At 33.4% G+C, this 22,500-nt stretch overlaps 1 protein-coding gene across 4 annotated transcripts in view; it reads left to right on the top strand.

The window, feature by feature from the left end:
* EHBP1 (EH domain binding protein 1) overlaps window positions 1-22,500 on the top strand; it is a 309,286-nt gene that overhangs the window by 237,804 nt on the left and 48,982 nt on the right. For 2 of the 4 annotated variants that reach the window (XM_079109672.1, XM_079109673.1), the window contains 5 exons: window positions 7,496-7,643; window positions 15,708-15,815; window positions 18,598-18,722; window positions 21,115-21,253; window positions 21,438-21,544. In XM_079109672.1, the coding sequence (XP_078965798.1) occupies window positions 7,496-7,643; window positions 15,708-15,815; window positions 18,598-18,722; window positions 21,115-21,253; window positions 21,438-21,544 (627 nt within the window). The remainder of the gene's footprint in view (window positions 1-7,495; window positions 7,644-15,707; window positions 15,816-18,597; window positions 18,723-21,114; window positions 21,254-21,437; window positions 21,545-22,500) is intronic. The other 2 variants (XM_079109674.1, XM_079109675.1) reach the window with 1 other exon arrangement.

The following is a 22,500-nucleotide window of genomic DNA, read 5'->3' as shown; positions in this document are numbered from 1 at the left end:
AAAGACTTCTCAATCTGTATTTTTCAACTGACTGAATGAAAATATCTAATGTTATGAAAGACACCCTTGGGTGGGTAATGATCTCAGCAGCTACACTGACAGTTTCTTATGTTCTAATTCTCCTTCACAAATCCATGGCATCATTTTTTGGCTAAAGTAATGTCAGTTGGTGACATTTGCGGCAAGTATAAAAAGGACCCCCCATGGCAGCCATTTTTATTTGATTCTTAAGATCCAAAGGCTGCTGAAAGAACAATTGAATAAAGTTGAGGATTGGAGAAGCTTGATTTTCTTGTTCTCTGTGAAATGAAACTCCAGTCTTTTTCTTCCCATTCCCCTTAAAAGCAAAAGTCTGCTAGGGGGTTGTAGCTGTGTCAAAGCCGCTGGGATGCCACTGCTGATCACTTTAATTACTACGACTAAGGAGGATAAAATTAAAAGTAGCACCATTGAAGCAGTGGAAGAAAGCTTGCCTAGATGTCGGTGAAGTGTGAAATATAAAAATTGCATACCAATACATTTTTATGGAAAGGAAACAAGGAATTACATTACTTATTCTTGAAGAGTTTGTCCTTAAATTGTCAAGTTTTACTACTGCATCTATCTATAGCAGATTGCAGACCATTTAAGAATGATAAGGAAAACGGAAACTTGAAGACGTACCATGAAAGGGCTAAATTTTTTTTTTTAGTATAAGTCCAAAGTGGTAAGTTCTGCTGTATCTCTGTATTTGAATATGTTAAATCTGACATATTGAAATATGGACTCTTTCTGCACCATAGCAAGACTTTTGCCTTATCCTGAAGATGGTAGCAAAGAGAACAGGAAAGCTTAAAAGTCTAATTCATCGCTTTTCTAGAGGCTTATAATTTAAGGTTGGGAACCTGTGTTTTAAATGACTATAAACAAATTCGTTTTCTCATATCCCATTCAGTAGCACAAAGAGGAATTTTGTCTCATTTGTGTAGCCCAAGTATATGTAAAGAACTGATATTTCTAAAAATTAGATAATGGTAGAACCTCAGAAAAATGCTGTGAATGCCAGTTAAATAATAGAAAAGACCAATGCTTTGAAATCAAGCAGACGTTGAATTTATTTCTTACCGTGCAAATTATGAGATGATGACCCGGGACAGTGTGTTTGAGATTCGGTTTCTATCAAATCAGGAATAGTAGCTGTCTCAAAGTTGTAAGGAGTAAACAAGATAATACATACACACATGTGAAAACACACAGAACTAATTATTTTCTCAAAAATGTGTTATAACTTGTAAAAGACAGTCATGGGGAAGGAGACCTCCCCAAATACAGCCTCTATCATGCCCTACAAAGAGTACATCCATCTGAGAAAAGCTAGATTCTCCAGTATAACTAAGTTTAACTCTAAATAATAAAGTACAATAAAAAGTAAATATCATCAGAGCCATTCTTAGAAATAGGAAGTCTACTTCAGTTTAAGTTTAGAAAGATAGTTTTCCTATGTGCTGAATTTTTCAGGCATACTGTTTATTTTAATGACAGCAGCCTCTAAATTGTCTTTCCTTTGCACACCAGTGAAAAGATTCCCTCTTTTTTTCACCAGTCCTAGTAAACAGATGATTTATTTATAACAATGAGCCCTTGTCTTGTCTTGAATGTAAAATAGTCAAAACAGATGGCAAAAACACTTTCCTGTACTTAGGTTTAGGCAAACCATCATTATCAGAAGTATTACCTACATATTTGAGCCATTTTGTAATGAATACAAAATATCAAAATAATAAAATAATCATTGTCCATACTCTTTGGTCATGTTATTCTTAGACATGAACAATATGACTTTCTTTAGTTTAAAAAAAGTAAAGATTCTGTTCTACCCTTTACTGCACAAGTTGACTTTTAATGAAACATACATGTAAAATTTTAAATAGTTTAAATAGTTTTACTCAGCATGAATCTGGAGACTAATAAACTAGAAATTAGTACTATCATACTAAAATAAAATTGCATAATCAATTACTATATTTACAAGCTTTTCCTTCATGACTTTAACAATTAACTTTTATTTTTGCATTGGGTTCTTTGTCTTAAGGGAAGTTAAAGAGTGAAAAAACAAACAAAGCAGATATGCCATCCCACTGGAGAGCTCTAGGCCCAAGCAAAATTGTCTCTGTGGTGTTAGGACATTAGTAGAAAAGTAAATTAAGGCAATCTGATAGGGAACTAGAATTCTGTCAATCAGGCTCAAGATTTTGTGCTGTGTCCATAAACTTTGTTTACTGTAGGGTTTTATGAGTTGTAACCTGCCCTTGCAGTCTGTTAATGAGGCTAAATCTTGCTACTTGAGAATTGAATTACAGCACACCTCTGGGCTAATGGTTATAAACAGAAAGTCCCATTAGGGTTGCATTCTGATTTGTTCATTTGCATTTTTTCTATTGTGTAGAGAACAATGATGGGTAAATAAGTACAAACAAATAATTTACATGGAAATTGATAAAGTGTCCTAATTAGTATTTAGAGTTGTTTTTATTAATGATTACCTGCTTTAAATTGCACTCTTGGTAAGCTCTCAGAAACATTTGAGATGCGAGTACTGGCAGGAGGGAAGGAATGATGATAACTTGTCAGAAAAAAGTTAGGTTCCCATTTCATATTCAGTAGGGTAGGCTCATTTATTTCATTTTAAGAGCACTTCATCTTAGTTTGAATCACCAAATTCCAGCTCTGTAAGAAGTTATTATTCACACAGTGAAATTCACTTAAAGTTAGATGCCTGAGGCATATTAAATAATGGTTTTTATTAGTGCTCTTAACTTTTCTTAAGTTTGAAAGATGAAAGTTTGGTAAAAGCTCAATTTTCCTCAGTTGGTCATGTAATTTGATACTTTTGGGATCAAATAGTTTGGTGGTTATGAACAAGGGCTATGGAGTCAAACAGACATAGGCTAAACTCCTGACTGTGACATCAGTTCTAGCTGTGTGACCTTGGGACTTGAAACCCAAATGTTCTCAGTGGTAAAAATAGGTTTATGACAATTAAATGAGATATGTATATTAAGCACTTAGCACATAAAAGCTCAGGGACTATCTGCAACCATCACTAAAATCAACATTATCAAACCCATATTCTCTTTCCTCCTAGAATATTTTCCAAGTTCAGAAATATTAATAGTGAACAGCAGCTTTTTTTTTTTTTTTTTTTTTTGCAGTGTTGGAAATTGAACCCAGGGCCTCACTCACACTAGGAACTTCGCAAGCTGTCTATCACTGAGCTACTTTCCCAGCCTAAGGATTTTTTTTATATTACTTTTGCATCTTCATTCTCACTCTATCTACTGCAAACAATCCTCAGCCTACAAATAAGTTGTGTTTCTCCAAATACTGAGAAAACATTCTCTGATTGTTAGAACTCTCTTTTGCCCTTATCACAGTCCATATTCAGAAAGCCTACCATCTCATCTCTTTCCTTCCTTCTTCCAATATTCTTGGGTTGATAGTTTTTATTATAAGAGTAGTACATTTGTATTATAGAAAATTAGAAAACAAAAACAATTACAAGAAGGAAAAGGATCACATTTTGATACTCGAAATCTCCACCATGAAAACTTTGTGTATACCTTTCAACCCTTTTTCTTGCATATATATTTATATGTATTTATTTTGCCAAAATGAGGTTATTACTCTGTAAACTTTTTTCACTCATTTGCTTTCTCTTTCTTAATACTATGGTCATGTTCAGATTTCTCTAGTTGCCTATACAATATCATCTACAGATGGTTTCTCCGAACCAATATCTAATTTAGGACTATATGTTGCATCTAGTTGTTAAGTTCATTTTGGTAGTGACCACGGTATTTGGTAGTTGGTTAGTTGTTTATTTTTGTGTGTTTGTTTTTCTAACTCATTCATTTAAGTGAGCAGGTCAGTTGTCCTGAATATCCTACCTTTTGGATTTTACTGCTGTCTTGCTGTGTCATTTATCATGTTTCTCTATCCCTTGTGTTTATAATCAACTAGAAATTCTAAAACCTTAGTGAATTCACTTTAAACATTTTGGATAGAATGTTATAGGTAGTGTGCATTTCATACATTTCACATCAAAAAACATATAATGTATAGTTGATTCAATGTTAATAATGCTAAAGTCAATCCCTGTATTAAAGGTCTCTAATCTCTAATCTGGTTCTGATCTCTGCATTTACAAATTGCATTTCTCCCTTGCAACTAAAATTAATCTTTGTGGTATTCCAATTAGTATTGCTATGTCACAGATGACCCCAAACATAGTAAAAAATGTCATCTTATTATACTTACAGATTTACTACTGTGGATCAGGACTTTAGGCAGGGCACAATAGCATATGCTTTGTTCTGCATCTTCTGAGGCCTCAACTGGGAAGACTTGAACAACTGAGGGTATTTCAAAATAACTGAAGGCTGAGATCATCTGAAGCCTTCTTCTTCTCCTTTTTTTTTAATGTGCTGGGGATTGGATCCAGAGCTTTATACATACTAAGTAAGGCCTCTACCACTGAACTACTCCCCAGTTGTGAAGGCTTCTTCATTCTCATGTCTAGTTCCTGGACCAGGATAACCCAAAGTAGAACTTGACTGGGACTGGTGACTGGAACATGTACCTCTTGAGCTTCTCATAGTAAGACAGCTGGGTGCCCAGAGAGTGTATATATTGCAAGAATTTCAAGACAACTGGGTAGATGGGGTATGGCCAAGATTTTGGAATCACTTGCAACTCTTCCACATTTTATTGATTACATATAAGTACTAAATCTAGCCAAGAGAAATTAAATTTTATATCTTATTGAGGGGGTAGCAAGATCACACTTGAATAATGCGTAGGATGACACATTCTGTCAGGGCATCTTTGGAAAATATAGTCTGCCACAGCATAATTTGACTATCCAGTTCCCCACCAGACATTTACCTAAGAGTTTTAATAACAGTTGACACCATTGCCATAATCATTCACTATGATTTGCAAAGTGATTTTTTATATAATCACTGGAAATACAGATAATTGATTCTTTTCTATTGATTACCACTTTTCAGGAGTTTTTTCAAAAGCTGCCTCAAGTGGTAACAAAAAGCATTTTTATATCCTTCTAATTTTTGAATATCCTATTAGACTCAAATTTTTCATTGATTCAATTCATTGTAATCATCGTTCTTTTTAATACTGCAGTTGTCCCAGTTAGTCCACTGAGAATTTTGGGGCTCATTCCTGGGTCCACTTGACAGCTCCATTAATCTACCATCATTAATTTTGACAGCTTTCTTGATTTCTAGACAATCTTAAAATTTGTAGAACAAATCCTATTTTTGAGTTCTCTCAATCTGATTTCTACCCCTCCCTAATGATATTGTTTACCAGGTATAATTGACCTTTTTAAAAATTTTCAGACTTATTAACCTCTAACATTTGCTGCGGTTGATTACTCTCTTTTTCTTGAAAGCTTCTTCTGCTTTGATTGTCCTCATACAACAATGCTCTATTTCTCTTCTTTTTCTGCCCTTTTCCTCTTATCCAAATATAGTTGTTGCCATATTTTAGTCAGTGGTCCTCCTTTTTCTCTGTGGTAACTCTTCTGGTGCTTCCATGTATTCCTGTAATGTCATCCACCAGCTCTGTAGTCCTAGTTTGTCTTTACATCCTAGCATCAATTTTACTTCCCAACTACCTACTAACATCTTTACTCATATGTCTTTCCTTGAACCCAGTCTGTTTTACCCTCCCCTTCTCCCTCCCTTCTTGGCATTCCTTGTAGTTTTTCTATTTCTATTATTAGTTCCATAGTTCTAAGTTGCCCAACCTTAAAACTTTGAGCCTTCTTTTTTTTTTTTTCCTCCATATTTAATCTGTTACCAAGAATTGGTACATCTACCAGTTCTGGCTCTAATATATTTCTTACACTTCTTTATTTTTGTTCCCATTGCCACGTCCTCTTCCTGGATCTCATTATAGCTTTCTTGGATTCTTACACAAGCCTTTTAACTAGTGTCTTTCCAGTCCTTGTATGCCAACTTCCTTATGCACTGCTGCCAGATTAATCTTTCTCAAGTAAACCTCTAGTTGGTCATTCCCCTAGATTAAAAAAAGAAAGAAAGAAAAGATATCCATATTAAAAACAAACAAAACATCTTTATAAAGCACACAACCTTTAGTGATCCTGGCTACTTTAGAATAAAATTAAAGCAATTGACCCTGCGATACCCAGGCATTTATAGTACCTACCCTGCTTAGTTTTTCTTGTCTTATTTTTCTATCACTATTTTTCTTATGCTCCGGAAAACTAGATTGTGCTCTTTCCCCCAATATACTTCCTTGCTGTTATGTCTTTGTATTGTTGCTGTCTCCTTGTCTCTCCTGCACTGACCCCAACTAACCAGCAACTCCCATCTCAAACCATTACATGTCCTACTGATTCTTCAAGCCTAACTCAAAGACCATGATACCTTGTGTTTACCCCTCAGCCAAAAATGTTCTTTCTTTCTTCTGAACAGTTGCCATGGTATCAAGATATATACTAAAGACCAGAATATAAAGATAATCAGATATAGCTTCTGCCCTCAAGTAGCTCAATTCTAGTGGGAAGAAAGCCTCTCTTCAGAGTTGTAATATAACTTGACAAGTATTTTTTTAAAGTATTAGCACATGCACACATACACACATACAGATTATTTATAATAACATAGAGGAAGGAGCACTTTATTTCACCAGTGGAATACAGAGTAGGATAGTCAGGGGAGGATTGATGGGTTTGAACTGAGTCTTGAAGGATGAGTAAGAGTTAATAATATGAGAGAAACACAGTCCGGAAAGAGGAAATGACATATTCAAAGCCATAGTGCATGAAGCTACATGATATGAGCAATTTTGTATGAATAAGTGTGAGGTTTTGTGGAGGTTAGGAGATGTTAAGGGATGATAAACCTGCAAAGAGGTATTAGAGCCAGATTATTGTAGTAGTTTTTGTTTTATCGTTATAATGCCTTATTTTATATGCTTTCCATTTTATAAAGCAAATTGATTATTTGCAATTCATAATAATCTCTTTTTAGTAGGCAGCATCTATCTTAGTTATTTAATAAAAGAAGCAGACACTGCTCTGTGACTCTATTAGAAAATAAGAAGTTAAATTCTGTTCTTAAAAAAATAGGGTATTAACTGAAATTTTGTTCTCAGTATTGTAAATTTCTTTTCTAAGCCTTATTCTTTCATTAATAATTCCTGGTATTTCCTTGTAATATGTATTGTCAAACATTCCTTAGTTTGAATTTTTAATGTATATTTTAATAATAATTTGTAAATGTTTTTGAAAAATCTGATTCTAGGATGGCTTTTAAAAATGGTGTGACATCCAACTGATATAGAGCATCCTATTTATAATGTGGGCCAAGCACCATGCTGTAAACCAGTTACTATCATGATGATCAGATTGAAAATGAAATTGCATTTCTGTCAATTACTGAGTTGGCAACTGTTCAATATATCTTAGCAGCAAGATGAAGAGCGACGTCGGCAGCTGAGAGAGAGAGCTCGTCAGCTAATAGCAGAAGCTCGATCTGGAGTGAAGATGTCAGAACTTCCCAGCTATGGTGAAATGGCTGCAGAAAAGTTGAAAGAAAGGTCAAAGGCATCTGGAGGTGAGTTAAAGAATCTTGTATCATATTCTACAGACAACCCAGAAATCTGCAGTGGACCTTTTAGGACTTTTTATTCTTACTTCAAAATGTAGCATCAAAAACAAAGTTTCTAAAATATTGATATGTTGCAAAAAAAAAAAACAAACCTACAGGAAGTATAGTAAATCAGAAGATAACTGTTCCTATTTCTAAATCAACTTTTTTTACTTTGAGTTTATTACTATTAAAAGAATATTTCTTGAGTTGTGATACCCTATGCATAAGGAAGTAAAATGCAATTGTGTCCTCAACATCTAGATCGTTAAGACTTGTTAGTGGTAAGCTTTGACAAAAAAGACTTTAACTTTGCTTTGATACTGGGAATTGAACCCAGGGCTTTGTGCATGCTGAATACATGCTCTTCTCCTGAACTTCACTGCAGGCCCCAAGACTTACACACTTTGAATGAGATCTTTTAAAAAGTAGTTTTTAAAATATTCTGGCATTATAGCTTAGGATGTAAAATTTTGAATAAATTCCATATCTATTTCTTTTTAGTCTCCTGACTCTGAGAGGGTCTTCTTCTTTAATATTTATAGAGATTATTCTAAGCTTAATGTTGGGACAAGGACTATATACATATAAACAGAAATCTAATTTTACCTTTCAGAGTTCAATTGAATCATTTTTAATTTGTAAATTTTTATTTTTATTTAATAGTAGTATATTTAAGAAATCTGTGGGATTTTTATTTCAAAGGTACATAACCTATTTATCTACCAAAACATGCCAGGTACTTGTCCCTGAATTAATCTTAGAATGTTAAGATCACCCTGAAGAGTAGGCAAGTGAGGACTCGAATAAGACCTTAGAGAACTGAAACAAAGGTAAGCTATTCTAGGCCAATCATAAGTTTCTTCAAAGTAAACTGGAACTTGCTGCTGTTATTGCTAATTGATTTCTTATATTAAAAGCTTACTGTTATAGAGAATTCTAACAAATGCCTATGGCCTCTAGCCTTCCAGTTCATAAATAAGTTTTCTTCTCCAAGCATTTGTGTATGTGTCCCTGTGGACCTCTCAGAATGTTGGTATCATAGTTAAATCCTTCATCTTACCTTTTCAACTCCTGTTGTTCAGGACTCTTTCTTTCTTTCTTTCTTTCTTTCTTTCTTTCTTTCTTTCTTTCTTTCTTTCTTTCTTTCTTTCTTTCTTTCTTCTAGTGCTAGGGATCAAACTCAGGCCTTGTGCATGCTAGCAACCACTGTACTATTAAACTACACCCTAGCCCTATTATTACAGTTTCTCCACTCTACTAGGGTTTATAATAATCAATAACTACTCATAGCTACATTTATATAATGCCATAATAATTTGCTGAGATTTATCATTAATAACAAGGGGTTTCTTGTATCATAAAAATTCTAGATACCCAAAGTAACCCTTAGAAACCTTCACTTCCTTATATCTCTGAATGATGGAAAAATCTCTGATTCTTTATCCTCCAGATAGACTTTCCTAATGCTGCTAATACCACATTCCTATGTCATCATAAAGCCAGGTTTGAGAACAATAATAGTAGGATGGAGAGGGATCCAGTGTCATTATAAACTCTGGGAAGGCTAAGATTTTAAAAAGTTGTAATTAATGGTATGGCATAGGTTAGCTACATAGTTGGTCCTATTTTTATAATCCAACCCCAGTTGAGGGTATGCCAAGACTACACTAGGCAAAGAGACTTTATCAATGTTATGACAAAAAAAAAAAAAAAAAAAAAAAAAACAAACTTCCCTTTAATGAGAAAAAGCAAAGACCTGAATTTGGCATTATTCAACAGTTGAGGTAAATAAATGAGGACTGGATCATAGAGCTTTTAAGGAAGTGTAGATTAGAATAGGAAAGGTCAGGTGAAATGAAAAGGGGGCAGGATTTGACAGATAACTTATGAGAATATGCTGAAGAGTTAAGTTCCTTATTCCCTAAGGAGTCCAAAATGACCAGAGTCCATTTTTCCAATAGGACACAGCATGCCTTGGACATTGGAAGCAGCCATGTATTAGATAGTAGTCTTTTTTTCCCAGTACATTTCAGTTACCTAGGGCTTTGTGCATATTAGGCAAGTCCTCTATCACTGAGCTACATCCTAGCTCCTTTTAAAATTTTATCTCCAGATAGGGTATCGCTAAGTTGCCTAAGCTATACTGGAACCTGAACTTGTCTGCTTCCATCTCCAGTGGTGGTAGACTTTTAATAAGAACTGAAGTTGACTGATCTAAGACAATTAGATCAGGTCTATTCCCCATCCTTGGTGGTGTATCTTAGCCTGTATTTGTAAAACAAAATGGATCAGACTATATCTGCCCTGGTCTCTCTCTAAAGCTGTTGACACTGGGAGTGCAGGAGAGACCTTTGGGACAAGGGGAAGGGTAAAGTCCTGCCTGACGTTCAACCATTCACACATAGGCATTTATCTATTGAGCAGTGCCAGCCACTGTGCTAAGCCAGTCTTCAGCAAACTTCCTGGAATGTTCCAGAATAAATACTTTAGGCTTTGTAGGCCATATGGTCTCTGTACCAACTACTCACTTCTGCCCTTGTATCCTGAAAGCAGCCTTAAACAATATTTGAATGAATGGGCATAGCTGTTTATTTACCACTCCCCCAAAGGCTGGATTTTGCCTCTGACCTGTAATTTTTGGACCCTTACCTAGCAAATTCAAAACTCACTTGGATTCACAAGAGTCTGGTTCCTAAGTGAAAATAACCCTAATCAGGTTAGTAAGTCAAGGAAAAGAATGACTAGTCTCAATCATTGGTCTGAGAAGAGTTTTGCTAAGGTATAATGTGAAGGAAGAAAGAGAAATAACTTGAGACCAATCTAGGTGAAGTAGTAGGGTAAGAAGATTTTAGAAGCAACAGTCCAGAGTGATAAAGAACAGAGTATAGTGAAGACTTGACATAGTCAGATGGATACACAACCTGAAAAATGTATTGAATGTGATTAGCACTCAAACCCACTGCTTGAAGTCACTTGAAAAAGTTCATTTTTTTCTGTTCTCAAATAGCATGCTGCCAGCCTCAATGCTAAAAGGAAATTTATTACTTTTGAGATAAGGTATCTTTAACTTCATAGTGTCCACAGAAACAAACTATATGCAGAATATTTACACAATATATAGCCATGTATTCAAGCAACCCACTACATCTTATTACAACCAGGAATAGCCTAATTTTTGTGTAAATAACAGAATTGCACTTTTCCTGGGTTCTATAGCCTAGCTTTTACTAATTTTCCATTTGACATCCTTGTTGGACTTATGGAGAATCAGGTGCTTATGATGTACTGCAAATGTTTTTTTCAGTTTCTGCATAATTTTGTAGTTAAATACCCATAATGGCCTCATTTTAGAATTTTTCATTTCTCATAACAAACTTGTGGGTTTGTTTTATTGTATCTTACTTGTAAGTTCAGGTTTTTTTTTTTTTTTTTCCTTTTTGTGGTGCTGGGGATCGAACCCAGGGTCTTGTGCTTCCAAGGTAAGCACTCTACCGACTGAGCTATCTCCCCAGCCCGTAAGTTCAGGGTTTGGGGGACAAAGTTCAATGTTTTTATTCTTAGTTGAATGATAATGTGGCCAGAGAATGTAGCCTGAATTTCTGCTTTAAGATTTTACTTTGGCCACATAAATGTTAATTTTTTGTTAATGGTTCATGAACACTTTTGCAAGAAAGGTACATACCTTGTTTTAAGATGATATATGTTTATATATCATGTATTATGTAGTATAATATATATTTGTGTATTGTATTTCTTGTGTATTTGAACCATAGTTGTTTGTTTTAGTTTGAGTTAGGTTAGTATAGTTTAAGTTTAAACTGATATTTTTACTTCTCTTTGGCTTAGATATGGTAGTGTTGTGGTTTTCCATTTCAAATAAATACAGCAAATACTTTTTTATTGTGTCCATGAAAATGTCTATGTGCCTGCATGATCCTTATGATTTCAGTTATGGAAAATAGATTTATTTAAATTTTTTGAGCTGAAATAAAATCTTACAAGCCTTCAATAATTTTTATTTTCAGCTTTTACCAATAACAATATTTGTATTGTGTTTTCTGTCTATGATTCTGTAGAACTCTTTAAAGTTGTAAATTATCCAGGTACAGTGTTGCACACCTATAATTCCAGCTACTCAGGAGGCTGAGGAAGGAAGGTTGTAAGCTAGAGGCCAGTATGGGTAACTTTAATGAGACTCTGTCTCAAAATAAAATAAAAAGGGCTGAGTATGTAGCTCAGTGGTAGACCTCTTGCATGACTTGCATGAGGCCCTGAGTTCCACCCCAAGTACTGTGGGAAGAAAAAAAAAATTGCGAACTGAATGGGGATATTTGCTGAGAATATAAAAAGATCATAAAAAAAATTTTTCTGAAGATGTTTTTTGAATTTTTCTGAATATATTTTTAATGATAACCTCAGTTTCTTTTTTTAGCATTGCAAACTTTCTTTTCATTGTTGTCACCAGATCATGGTTTTGTTCAGTTTTTCTATAAAAAAAGGATGCAATTGACCTTATTGCAGTCTTATTAATCACATTTTGGGGATCGATATTTTGCCTATGTTGTTGTGTGGTGTTAACTGGAATACATTTTTCACATTCTAATGCGTATGTAATATTCTTTTACCTTTTCCTCTGCATATATTATATATGATACTTGCAAAACAGCTTTAGTTGTAGAATAAATCTCTAGTTTATCTAGTGGGTTTGCAATGGTTAGCCATAAAGATATCTGTATCTACATGTATGTAGTATGTTTAAACATACAGATGCACGTGCACTTTAGTTCTGCTAGAATGCATTTAGAATATTCCCTTAGGTGTTAGGTAATATGTAATATTAACTGCTGAAAAGAATTCAAGGTTCATTGTAAAACCAAAATTAGCAAATGGAAAGAAAGTAGAAATTCATTCTTAAGAATACCTAAACTGTATAGGAGACCAGTTTTTACTCTTGCCCTCCCAAGAAGTAATCCTTTTATCTAAGGTTAACAATACATATGTAAACATTGAATTAACTTACTCAGCACTACTGTGACTGGTAGTGTAGATAGAGGTTTCATTTAATCTGGAAATAAAATGAATTGCATGTGTTTAACATGCAGGAACTTGGCTCTATGAAGGTGGATAACGAAAGGAGGCATAATTTTCTGCATATTCTTGGAACCTGAAAGTACACATATCCAAACTTAACTATTTCTTTTCATAGCAATGCCAACATTCTTATCACTCAGGCTAGAGATTGCGATGTCTATTTCACCCTTACTCTGTTCAACATCCCTTCTCTACACTCTAGTATTTAGTTGATTTTCAAATTATGTCATGTCTACACTCAATTCTTTTATTCTAGGTTAAACTCCCCATACTGCTTACCTGGAAGTTATAACAGTTTCCAACCTGGATTTCCTGCCTCCAGCCTTTCTGTTCTCTAGTCCAACACATAGGTCAGCAGTTTTACAGGAAGGATTATGTCACATGCATAGTTTACTCCCATTTTTAGACCACTTTTTTCTTTCACTTAAGAAGGCATATGAGCTGGGTACATACCAGTAATCCCAGTGGCTAGGGAGACTAAAGCAGGAATATCACAATTTCAAGACCAACCTCAGTAATTGCTAAGCAACTTAGCAAGACCCTATCTCAAAATAAAAAATAAAAAAGGACTGAGGATATTACTCAGTAGTTAAGCATCCCTGGTTCAATCCCCAGTACAAAAAAAAATAAAAGGTGGTGGTGGCAGCATATAAGAATATAAGCAAGAATGATTTTACAGGAATAATATTAAAATAGCTTCTAATTTATAAAAGATACAAGCTTCAGTGATTACATTACTATTAATAAATTATATATATTTCACAAATGGTTACAATGAGATACCTTGGCTAAAAGGTACTTAACCTTCTAAAACACAGTGTTGATCATGTGAGAGCACCAATGTCTCTCCTTTCTACCAAGTAAAATTAAACTTCCCATTCAGCCCTTCTGGGCTCTCTACAATTTTACCTTTCAAGTTTTACCTCCTATTATTTCCCTTTAAGTATGCTTGAACCAAATAGACTTTATACCATTATCTGAACATAACCTACCCCTTCCTGCTTTCTTACCTGTAATGCTCTCCCTTCAATTGTACCTCTTGAAATTCTATACTTTTCTCAAGACCTAATGCTAATTTAAAGGTTAGTGCTTCTGAGAAAAATCCGTGGTGTCATTGACAAAGAGTAATCTTTTTATCTTTTTAATTTGCTCTGTACCTTCTTTTTACCCCATAACACCCATCCTACATGGCCTTATAATCATTTCATTGTATTCCTTTCAACCAGAATGTATTATAGAACTTGGTATCTCCTCATCATCTAGCATAGTGATTTGCAAATTGTATGTACAGAGCACAGTAGAAGTTTCTTGAATAAATAAGTGAATAAATGCATGTTGAATTTAGTACTTTTGTTCTAGATTAATTATGGTCAGTAATCAGTGGAGACTGATTGACAACAACGAAGTGTAATACCTTAGATCCTGAAAAAATATTAATAGTAAATGTCTCTGACACAGAATATTGCTGAAGAAATATTTTGAACACCATTATAGCACTCAGGAAATGTTTTTAATTCATTTGCTAAACTATAAAATTATTTAAAGAATTTTTTAGGACCGTGAGATTAAAGATGCTCACTTTTATGAAAGGAATCAACTAGTTGTGCTAAGCATAGTTTATCAGAAAAGATATCTAAATTGATTGTACTTAAATAACATAACCAAGTATAATGCCTTAACTATGTCTTTGAAAGCATTTACCAATGTTTTCATTTCTACGGTTTTTCCCCCCCGGGGGTCATTTCTAAATCTTTTTTTCTTTGTTATTTTCTCCTTCTAAAGACTCACACAGTATATGGGAAGTCTGCAAAAAATGTTAACTATTATTAATATTAATGATCTTAGTACATATTTAGTTGGGAATCCAAAATCATACATAAAGGTGTACATTTCAGAAAGGATTAAAGTTAGGGGATTAGGCTAAAACCATGGAATTTTGGAATTTCTCAATTTGAAAAAAATCTTTGGAATATCTTACTATTAATAAAAATTATCTAATTAAAAAAATATGATGCAGAGTATTAGGGGAATTCTTCACCTCCCACGGCTAGATGGCCATTTCTTCAAAACTTCCATTGCCTGTCAACAACAGAATTTAAAGTTAAACTTCTAATGTGCAAATCAGATCATCACTATGCCTTTTCAAATGTATGGAATTCAAAATTAACCGATTTTATCATTAGGATTTGGAGAGAAAAGATATATAGTAGAAATTTATAATGTTAAAAAATGACTTCACTAATTAATTATGACCTAAAATATTTTAGTAAGGATATAAAACAATAGTGAGAAACATCCTCATTCCCTTGTGTTTAATTTTGAAAAATAGTTTTTCTCAATTTTCACTCTTCCAAGATGTACTGTCTTAGTTATTTTTGAACCTTCCATTGTGTAAAGGTACAGTATTCTGGTTTCACCCTTTATCTATCCATATTGCTTTTTATGACAATATTCTTTCATGCAGAAGCAGTCAAATCTTCATAAAATGTCTTAAATAGCTACAAGTTTATAAGAAATAATGTCTCAATGCATCCACAGCAAATAAGTGATTAAAAATGAAATTTACCAATACTATTTGATGACTTCTTCACCAGATCAACTTATTTTTGTGTCCTATTATGAGAGATTATGACTAGATTACATTTTAAAATACAAGGACTCAGTGAGCTCAGTGATTCAGAGACAGCATGTGGCAAATTGTCAAAACCTTTGCATCTGCTTTGATGTGATAATTCATGTTTGACATAAGAATGTAAAATACAAATGTTAATCCAATAGTGAAAAAGTGACTTAAAACTAATTTCTTAACTTGCGTATCTTTGTGAGACCTCAATTTGAATAACTGTCATTGAAATACTGGTTTTTCTTCTTTAGTGTTTTGGACAAATGACATAAAATATAAATAATAACTAACATTATTGCTACATGTTCCTACAGATGAAAATGATAATATTGAGATAGATACTAACGAGGAGATTCCTGAAGGCTTTGTTGTAGGAGGTGGAGATGAACTTACTAACTTAGAAAGTGACCTTGATACGCCCGGTAATTTCAAATTGTTTTGTGTCCTGCTGCATGGCAAAATATGTGGTTATATAGTTTTATTATGTTTTATATAATAAATCATTTTGCTAAATCCACCTTCCATTAATTCTACATTATTTTGTTTTAAGTTGAATGTTAAAATAAGCAATAACATTGGAATAGCAAACTGTTGCTTATGTTCTCTTATTACCAAGATTCTCTATTATAATGAGACAGTTTGTACATATTCAGTAGCTGATTTCCTTCTCTTAAATATTTTGGTGTGCTATTGTATGGTATACATGGAGTATCTATGGAATAATTCCAATGTAAATCTAAACCATGGATCAGATTTTTTTCTGACAGTTTAGAATTGAAAGTCTTTGTTATAATACTGTTTTGCAAATTTTATGCTTACTTTAAATGTTTAAATATTATTACTAATTACTCAATATATAATTGAATACAACAAGATACTGAAAGCTAATTACATAGACTACTAAATCTCATCAGTAAGTCAGTGGTGATTGACTTCTGTAAGTTCTTGTTTAAAATATAAAGATAATTTCTAATGTTTTTTAATAGGTGAGTGTTCTATCTGCATTGCTTTCATAAGCCAGCAGGAAGTAACAATCCAAAATTTTGTATACCTGAGGGGTTCCATAAATGCTTATTGAATTGAATCTTATAGTAATAAAAACTCTTTGACACTATCTTTAGATTTAAAGATAAGGAGACAAAGTCCATGATAATTATCTTTCCCTGTAAAAGCTAAAGGGAATGACAGCAGGCATTCTTTTTCCAATCCTTGGCATGCCCCTGCAATGCTAACCTGCTGCTTCTCTTGTTTAAAATCATGCTATTACTTTTCCAAGAAACATTTGACCAGGATCTTCCTAACTATGAGGAACACTTGAGATTATCCAGGCCCTTTTGTCAGTAGCTCTTTCATGGCCCAGTATTAAATGATGCTATTGCTAGAGAGAGGTCAGTATGTTTATAATTATTCAAGTCTAAGAGAATTCTGATATTTTAAGGATATTTTTCAAATGTTTAACCCAAAATTAGAACAACCTTTTACTTCTTTGTTAACTACAATAGAACTGGGTAGGTTTGCTTTTGCTTTATGAAAACATTTTTGTTGCTTGCCTACGCTACTATACTATAACTACCGCCAAAGACTTTATTAGAAATTAATAATGTCCCGGTACTGCTAAGGACATCCATAAGTACAGAATCAAAGCCTTAACATTCAATGTAGAAATGTAAAATTAATGCCAATAAGTAACTTATCTTTATTTTATAATAGATTATGAAGATAGGAAAAATTAACCATTTCTTAGATAAAGTGAGGAGAATTTATAGTTTCAACTATTACAACTTTGTGGGTACTTTTTGAAACTTGGCTAATTTCAATCCTAACAGTCTTGACCCTTGTACTCTCAAAACATTCTCTTCCAGCCAGGTACAGTGGCTTATGCCTATAATCCCAGCAACTTGGGAGACTAAGGCAAGAGGATTACAAGTTCAAGGCCAACCTCAGCAATTTAGTGAGACCCTGTCTCAAAACAAAAAATAAAAAAGACTGGGGATATAACTCAGTGGTAGAGCACCCCTGAGTTCAATCCCCATTACCAGAATGGGGCAAAATTCTCTTCTTACTTGATACCAAAAAAAGAAAACACATCTCAATCCTCCTGTTTGGTCTTAATTAATATAAATAATGTTTACAGCTCTTAAGCATGGCGATAAGTGTTGACAGTCTTTCCTATTGAGATCTATGGTTTATTTTATGGCAATAAGAAATTGAAATGCAAATTGAAATCTGGAAGCATGTAGAGTATATTATGATTTTTATCCTTGCTTTATTTTCCCCAAAATTCTTTTCTTAACATGTATATAAAAGTCATAATGTTTTAATAATAAATTGCTTAATCTTTATCTTGATTTGACCATGGTTCATCAGATATTGTTTAAAAAAGAAGCCTGGCAATATAAATTTACCAATTTGCATGAAAGTATGATAATAGCATTTATTAAGAGTAGTATAATTAGAAAAGTTATTAATCTTTATGAAAAATATCACTCATCAAATGGTCTGCATGTCTTTTACAACCATTTTATTAAAGAATTGTTTTGTGTGATTTTGTCAGAGTAGAAATATTTGTTTCTACTTGTTTCTGAACTATTTCATTATTAAAGATTAATGTACTTAACCAATAATAATTTGAAATAATTTAAGCTTCAATCTACATTTAATACATTCCAAAAGTGACATTCCGTTATATTTCTGACATCTAAGTAGAAGGTATTTTTAAACATATTCCCTGTTTTAATACTGGGTATATATGTACACACAAATATTTTGTTCTAACAGTGTGTATGTTACTGAGATCAGGTAAAGAACTTATTTCAATATGACATTACATGTATATATTTAACATATTTAAAGAAATAGTAAAACAATATAATTTAAAATCAAATTTCTCTTATTTGAAGTATCTAGTTTGTTATTTTTATTATTTAACCTTTGTAATTACTTATATATGTATTACATACATCTTAAGTTTTCAGGTAAGCATAGCTATTAAACTATAGTATAACTTAGTTATCCTTAGGTATGTTGACTACATTCTTTAAGGGACTGTGATATATATATATCCCTGCATGTGTCTCACACCCTAATGTCCTTTTCTTTTTTCTCTTAAAATACAGTAATTTTTTTATTATGTCACCTAAAGTTGGTAGCCTACATATCTAAATACATCTCATTTGCTATTCATGATCTTTGCATATTTAACAGAACAAAATAGTAAGTTGGTGGACTTGAAGCTGAAGAAGCTCCTAGAAACTCAGCCACAGGTGGCAAATTCATTCTCCAGTGCTGCCCAGAAAGCTGAAACTGAGAGCTCAGAGCAAGAAATTAAGGTAAATCTTACTTATTTAATATTTCGTTTAATATCCATATATTCTGGTTTCTACTGGTACCTTATAATCCTAAAAACAATTTCTTATCAAATTGTTCAAATTGTTCTCATAAAGTTATAAAAATTTTTACTTACTAGCCAATAAATTGAACATTAATATGATAATCAGTGCTCATATAATGTTTTTTAGAGAAACTCCTACTTTCAATTGCTGTTTCAAGTAAAAGTAGAGTATATAGAAACTATTTTTGAGTTCTGTATGTATTTGTATTTTGCTAAGAAAAATATTGCATAGAGAATTACAGAACACTTTTCTATCATCTTCAACTTTCTGTTCAAAGGAACTAGAATTTATATTATTTATAAGAATCCGTCATACCTGAAGATGGTGATGTGTATTGAATGTGTTTAAGATACTTGCATGTTTTGTGCCATTTTGAATCTTACCTAATGTTGCATTTTAGCCAAAATGCCACATTATAAGAATATTGTTACTGTTATTAGACTATCTATATTATCCCCATCCACATATCCCCCCTTTTCCTCACAGTGTATCATTAATATTTTTTCTAGCTTTAGGGCACTTTCAGTCCTGTATAACTTTTCACCCACCTGCGGACTACAGGGATTGCCCTGCTGACTGAAAGGATTTCCTTCCCCTGACACAGAGATGCTTTGAAGTCCCAAAACAATGACTTTCATTGCTTTTCCCCTATATTGCCGGTTTCTATAAATTGGTGATGAAAGTGTGTGGCAGCAACAGAGGACTTTTGGTCTCTATCTTTGAACAAAAGGAAGCCTGGATCAGGTCTGATTTTTTGCGTTCAATTTAGCTTTCTGCAGTGGATTTAATGCAGAATGAAGCTGGCCTAAGAATAATACAATGGATTGAAAAGGCTAACTGAATTAGTGGGTTTAGAGGAATACATTTGTAAAGTGGCAGAAGTCCCTAGTCATAAAAAGGTTTCTTAAGATGGGATTTACTGGCTAATCACACTGATATTTTAGCATGTTGCCAGGCCTAAAAAAATTTAGCCATGTTTGTTTATTTTGGTAAAGACTTGAGTTTTACACTATTGGATAGTTACTATAATAACAGTAGAATACACATTTTTCTTTTTTAAAAAAGTCCAGAAGTATTTATATCCTAACTGCTGTGTAGGATACTTTAAGGATGATATTATGATAAATATATTAGATACCTTTTAGAAAATAAAATAGAGGTGTTTTTCTTCTTATGGTTTAATCATCTACATAGACGAAATTAGTTTGCTTTCCAAAAAGCTTACATAGTAATTTTTAAAGTTGTTCCAACAAAAGGTATGCTGTAAACAGATTGCCTTTGTATGAATCTTTTTACCTAAGATTTTGAAAGTGGTATTTATAAAAAACATATAGAGTCCCTCTGTTCTCTAAAAGCTTTCAGCATTGACTTGGGTTTTTATTTTTTTTAATAAAATGCAGTTTACACATTTATAAATGAGGCATTCTGTGTTTGTGGAAAAGGATAAACTGTTACCTTCCCCTGAGGATTCTGTATCCCAGGCCTCCTTGAGGCTAGAGAATAGGCCATTGGAGGGCTCCTCATTACTGATTGTCTCAATGCAGAGGAAGGGCAAAGTCTTGGTTGCTTTTGATAACCAGTTTCAGCATTCAGCAGGCTTAGCTATTAGTCATGCATCTTAGCCTTTCCCTATTTACTTTCAAAACACTTAATAAAAATAATAAAAGATTAGGTATAAAATGAAATATTTGTTTGGTACACAGCACCTCGGTATCTGCAGCTTCCACACACTGCAGTGGTTCAGTCTTCTGGGATATTTCTTGTTGATAGAACCATTTGAATTTGTTACCAGTATTAACATAGGAAGCTCCAGAAGAGATAATTGTAGTTTCCTTAGCTGTAAAGGGCTTACTTACAAATCTGGCTTTGGAAAGTTATAGCTGATGAAATGCAGTTCAGTGGGGTAGTATTATAATCCTACCTTTTAGCCTTCATCCAGCATTAGTGGTTTATCTCAATGGGCATAAAATTAGAAACTATTTCTTCTTGTCATACAAGTCTTAGGACTACAAATCGAAGGGGCAGAATAGTGGAGGAAATAGGAGGCGATGGGCTTTGAAATGATACCTATCACCAGAAGACACAAGAGTTCTTAGTATCTAATGTATCAAAGTTATCAAGGATTTGAACTATGTATCCCCAATTTTTTATTACAGGCAATTGAACTTGCAGTTGAGCTACTCAGAGTATTTTAAAAGACCTTTTCTTTCAAAGAGTTTCTAAAGTTCTAAGTCAGCATTATCGTAAATTAATAAAAGTTGCCATCTTAATGTGTAATTTCATGTTTATATGGTTAGTTCTCTCATACCATTTGTTGTTTTACTTTTAGAATGGCACAGAAGATCTCCGGACTGAGCGATTACAAAAAGCAACAGAACGTTTTAGAAATCCTGTTGTATTCAATAAGGATTCTACAGTCAGAAAAACTCAGCTTCAGTCTTTCAGTCAATATATTGAGAATAGACCAGGTAGGAACACTTTATAAAATGCTTCCCTTCTTATGATTTAGTATATGTTTGAGTAGGAGTTATACACATACATACATATATGTGTGTATGTGTATGTATTATGAAGCTGATAATGTAAATCCACATTTCAATACACAAATATCAAGCTTTATAATAATTTACATGTCTCTCCCCTTTTTTTAAGAGATGAAAAGGCAGAGATCAATACAGGAAGATACAAAGAAAGGAAATGAGGAGAAGGCAGCGATAACTGAAACTCAGAGGAAGCCATCAGAAGATGAAGTGCTTAATGTATATTAATTTTTTGTGTGGTTTCATGATTGCTGATAATTCCAAACTGTATGTGGAAATAGTGCCTTTATTTGTTAAAATGAGATGTTAGGTTTTTTAAGATGTCAATCTCCAGTGCATTCAAAGCAGAGTGAGAGGGGTGCGCTGTTGAATTAGTCTGCAGTGTGGTGATAATTGTCAGATAAAAAAAAATGAATTTTTCAGAGTTCCACAGCCCCAGCTTCCTTGAGACATTTCCATCAGGGCACTTCCCATAAAGAGATTCCAGTATTGATCTACCGGGAGGATTTTAATTATTACAATAGCAGATACCGCAGAGCTGCAGTTAGAGGGAAAAGTCACATGAGACCTGCTAGAATTTCTCAGCCAACCCATTTTGTTGGCTTGGGTTAATGGGTGTTCAACCTTTCCATTATCCAGATCAGCCGTGAATTACTAGCTGAATGATGTTTGCATTAATATAATATATATGGTAATTTCTTCACTTAATTAACGGGGAGGTTCAGCTCAGTAGGGGTATGGGCTGATCATGTGTAAAATTGATTTGTGAGGGAAATATTTGATAGACCGCAGGGAGAAAGCTGCTTTTGATGGACAGCTGCAGGACAGAAGCAGGAAGAACAAGTTTTAACTCGAATTTTTGTCTGGAAGCATAGCTTTCTTTAATGGTGCTTTTTTACTATCTACAATTTGTCTAAATATTTTTATTGTTTTTACTGTTAAAATAGTCTTTGTTAGATTTTAAACAGCCTTATAAATGCATTCGGAATTACCAACTGCATTTTAGGACTTTAAAAGCTTCTCATTTTAAGTTACCTTTAGAAGACTTTGAAAAGTCTAAGTACAAAGAATATCACTGGTATATCCCAATGAAGTATTTGGTATACCTTTTAAGTTATGGAATACTTGAGTATAGTGTATAATCACACTAAAGAAATCTGGTTATAAAATTAGTT

Source organism: Sciurus vulgaris (assembly GCF_902686455.1).
Source record: "Sciurus vulgaris genome assembly, chromosome: 14".
Taxonomy (NCBI): Eukaryota; Metazoa; Chordata; class Mammalia; order Rodentia; family Sciuridae; genus Sciurus; species Sciurus vulgaris.
This window is presented reverse-complemented; position numbering and strand designations above follow the sequence as displayed.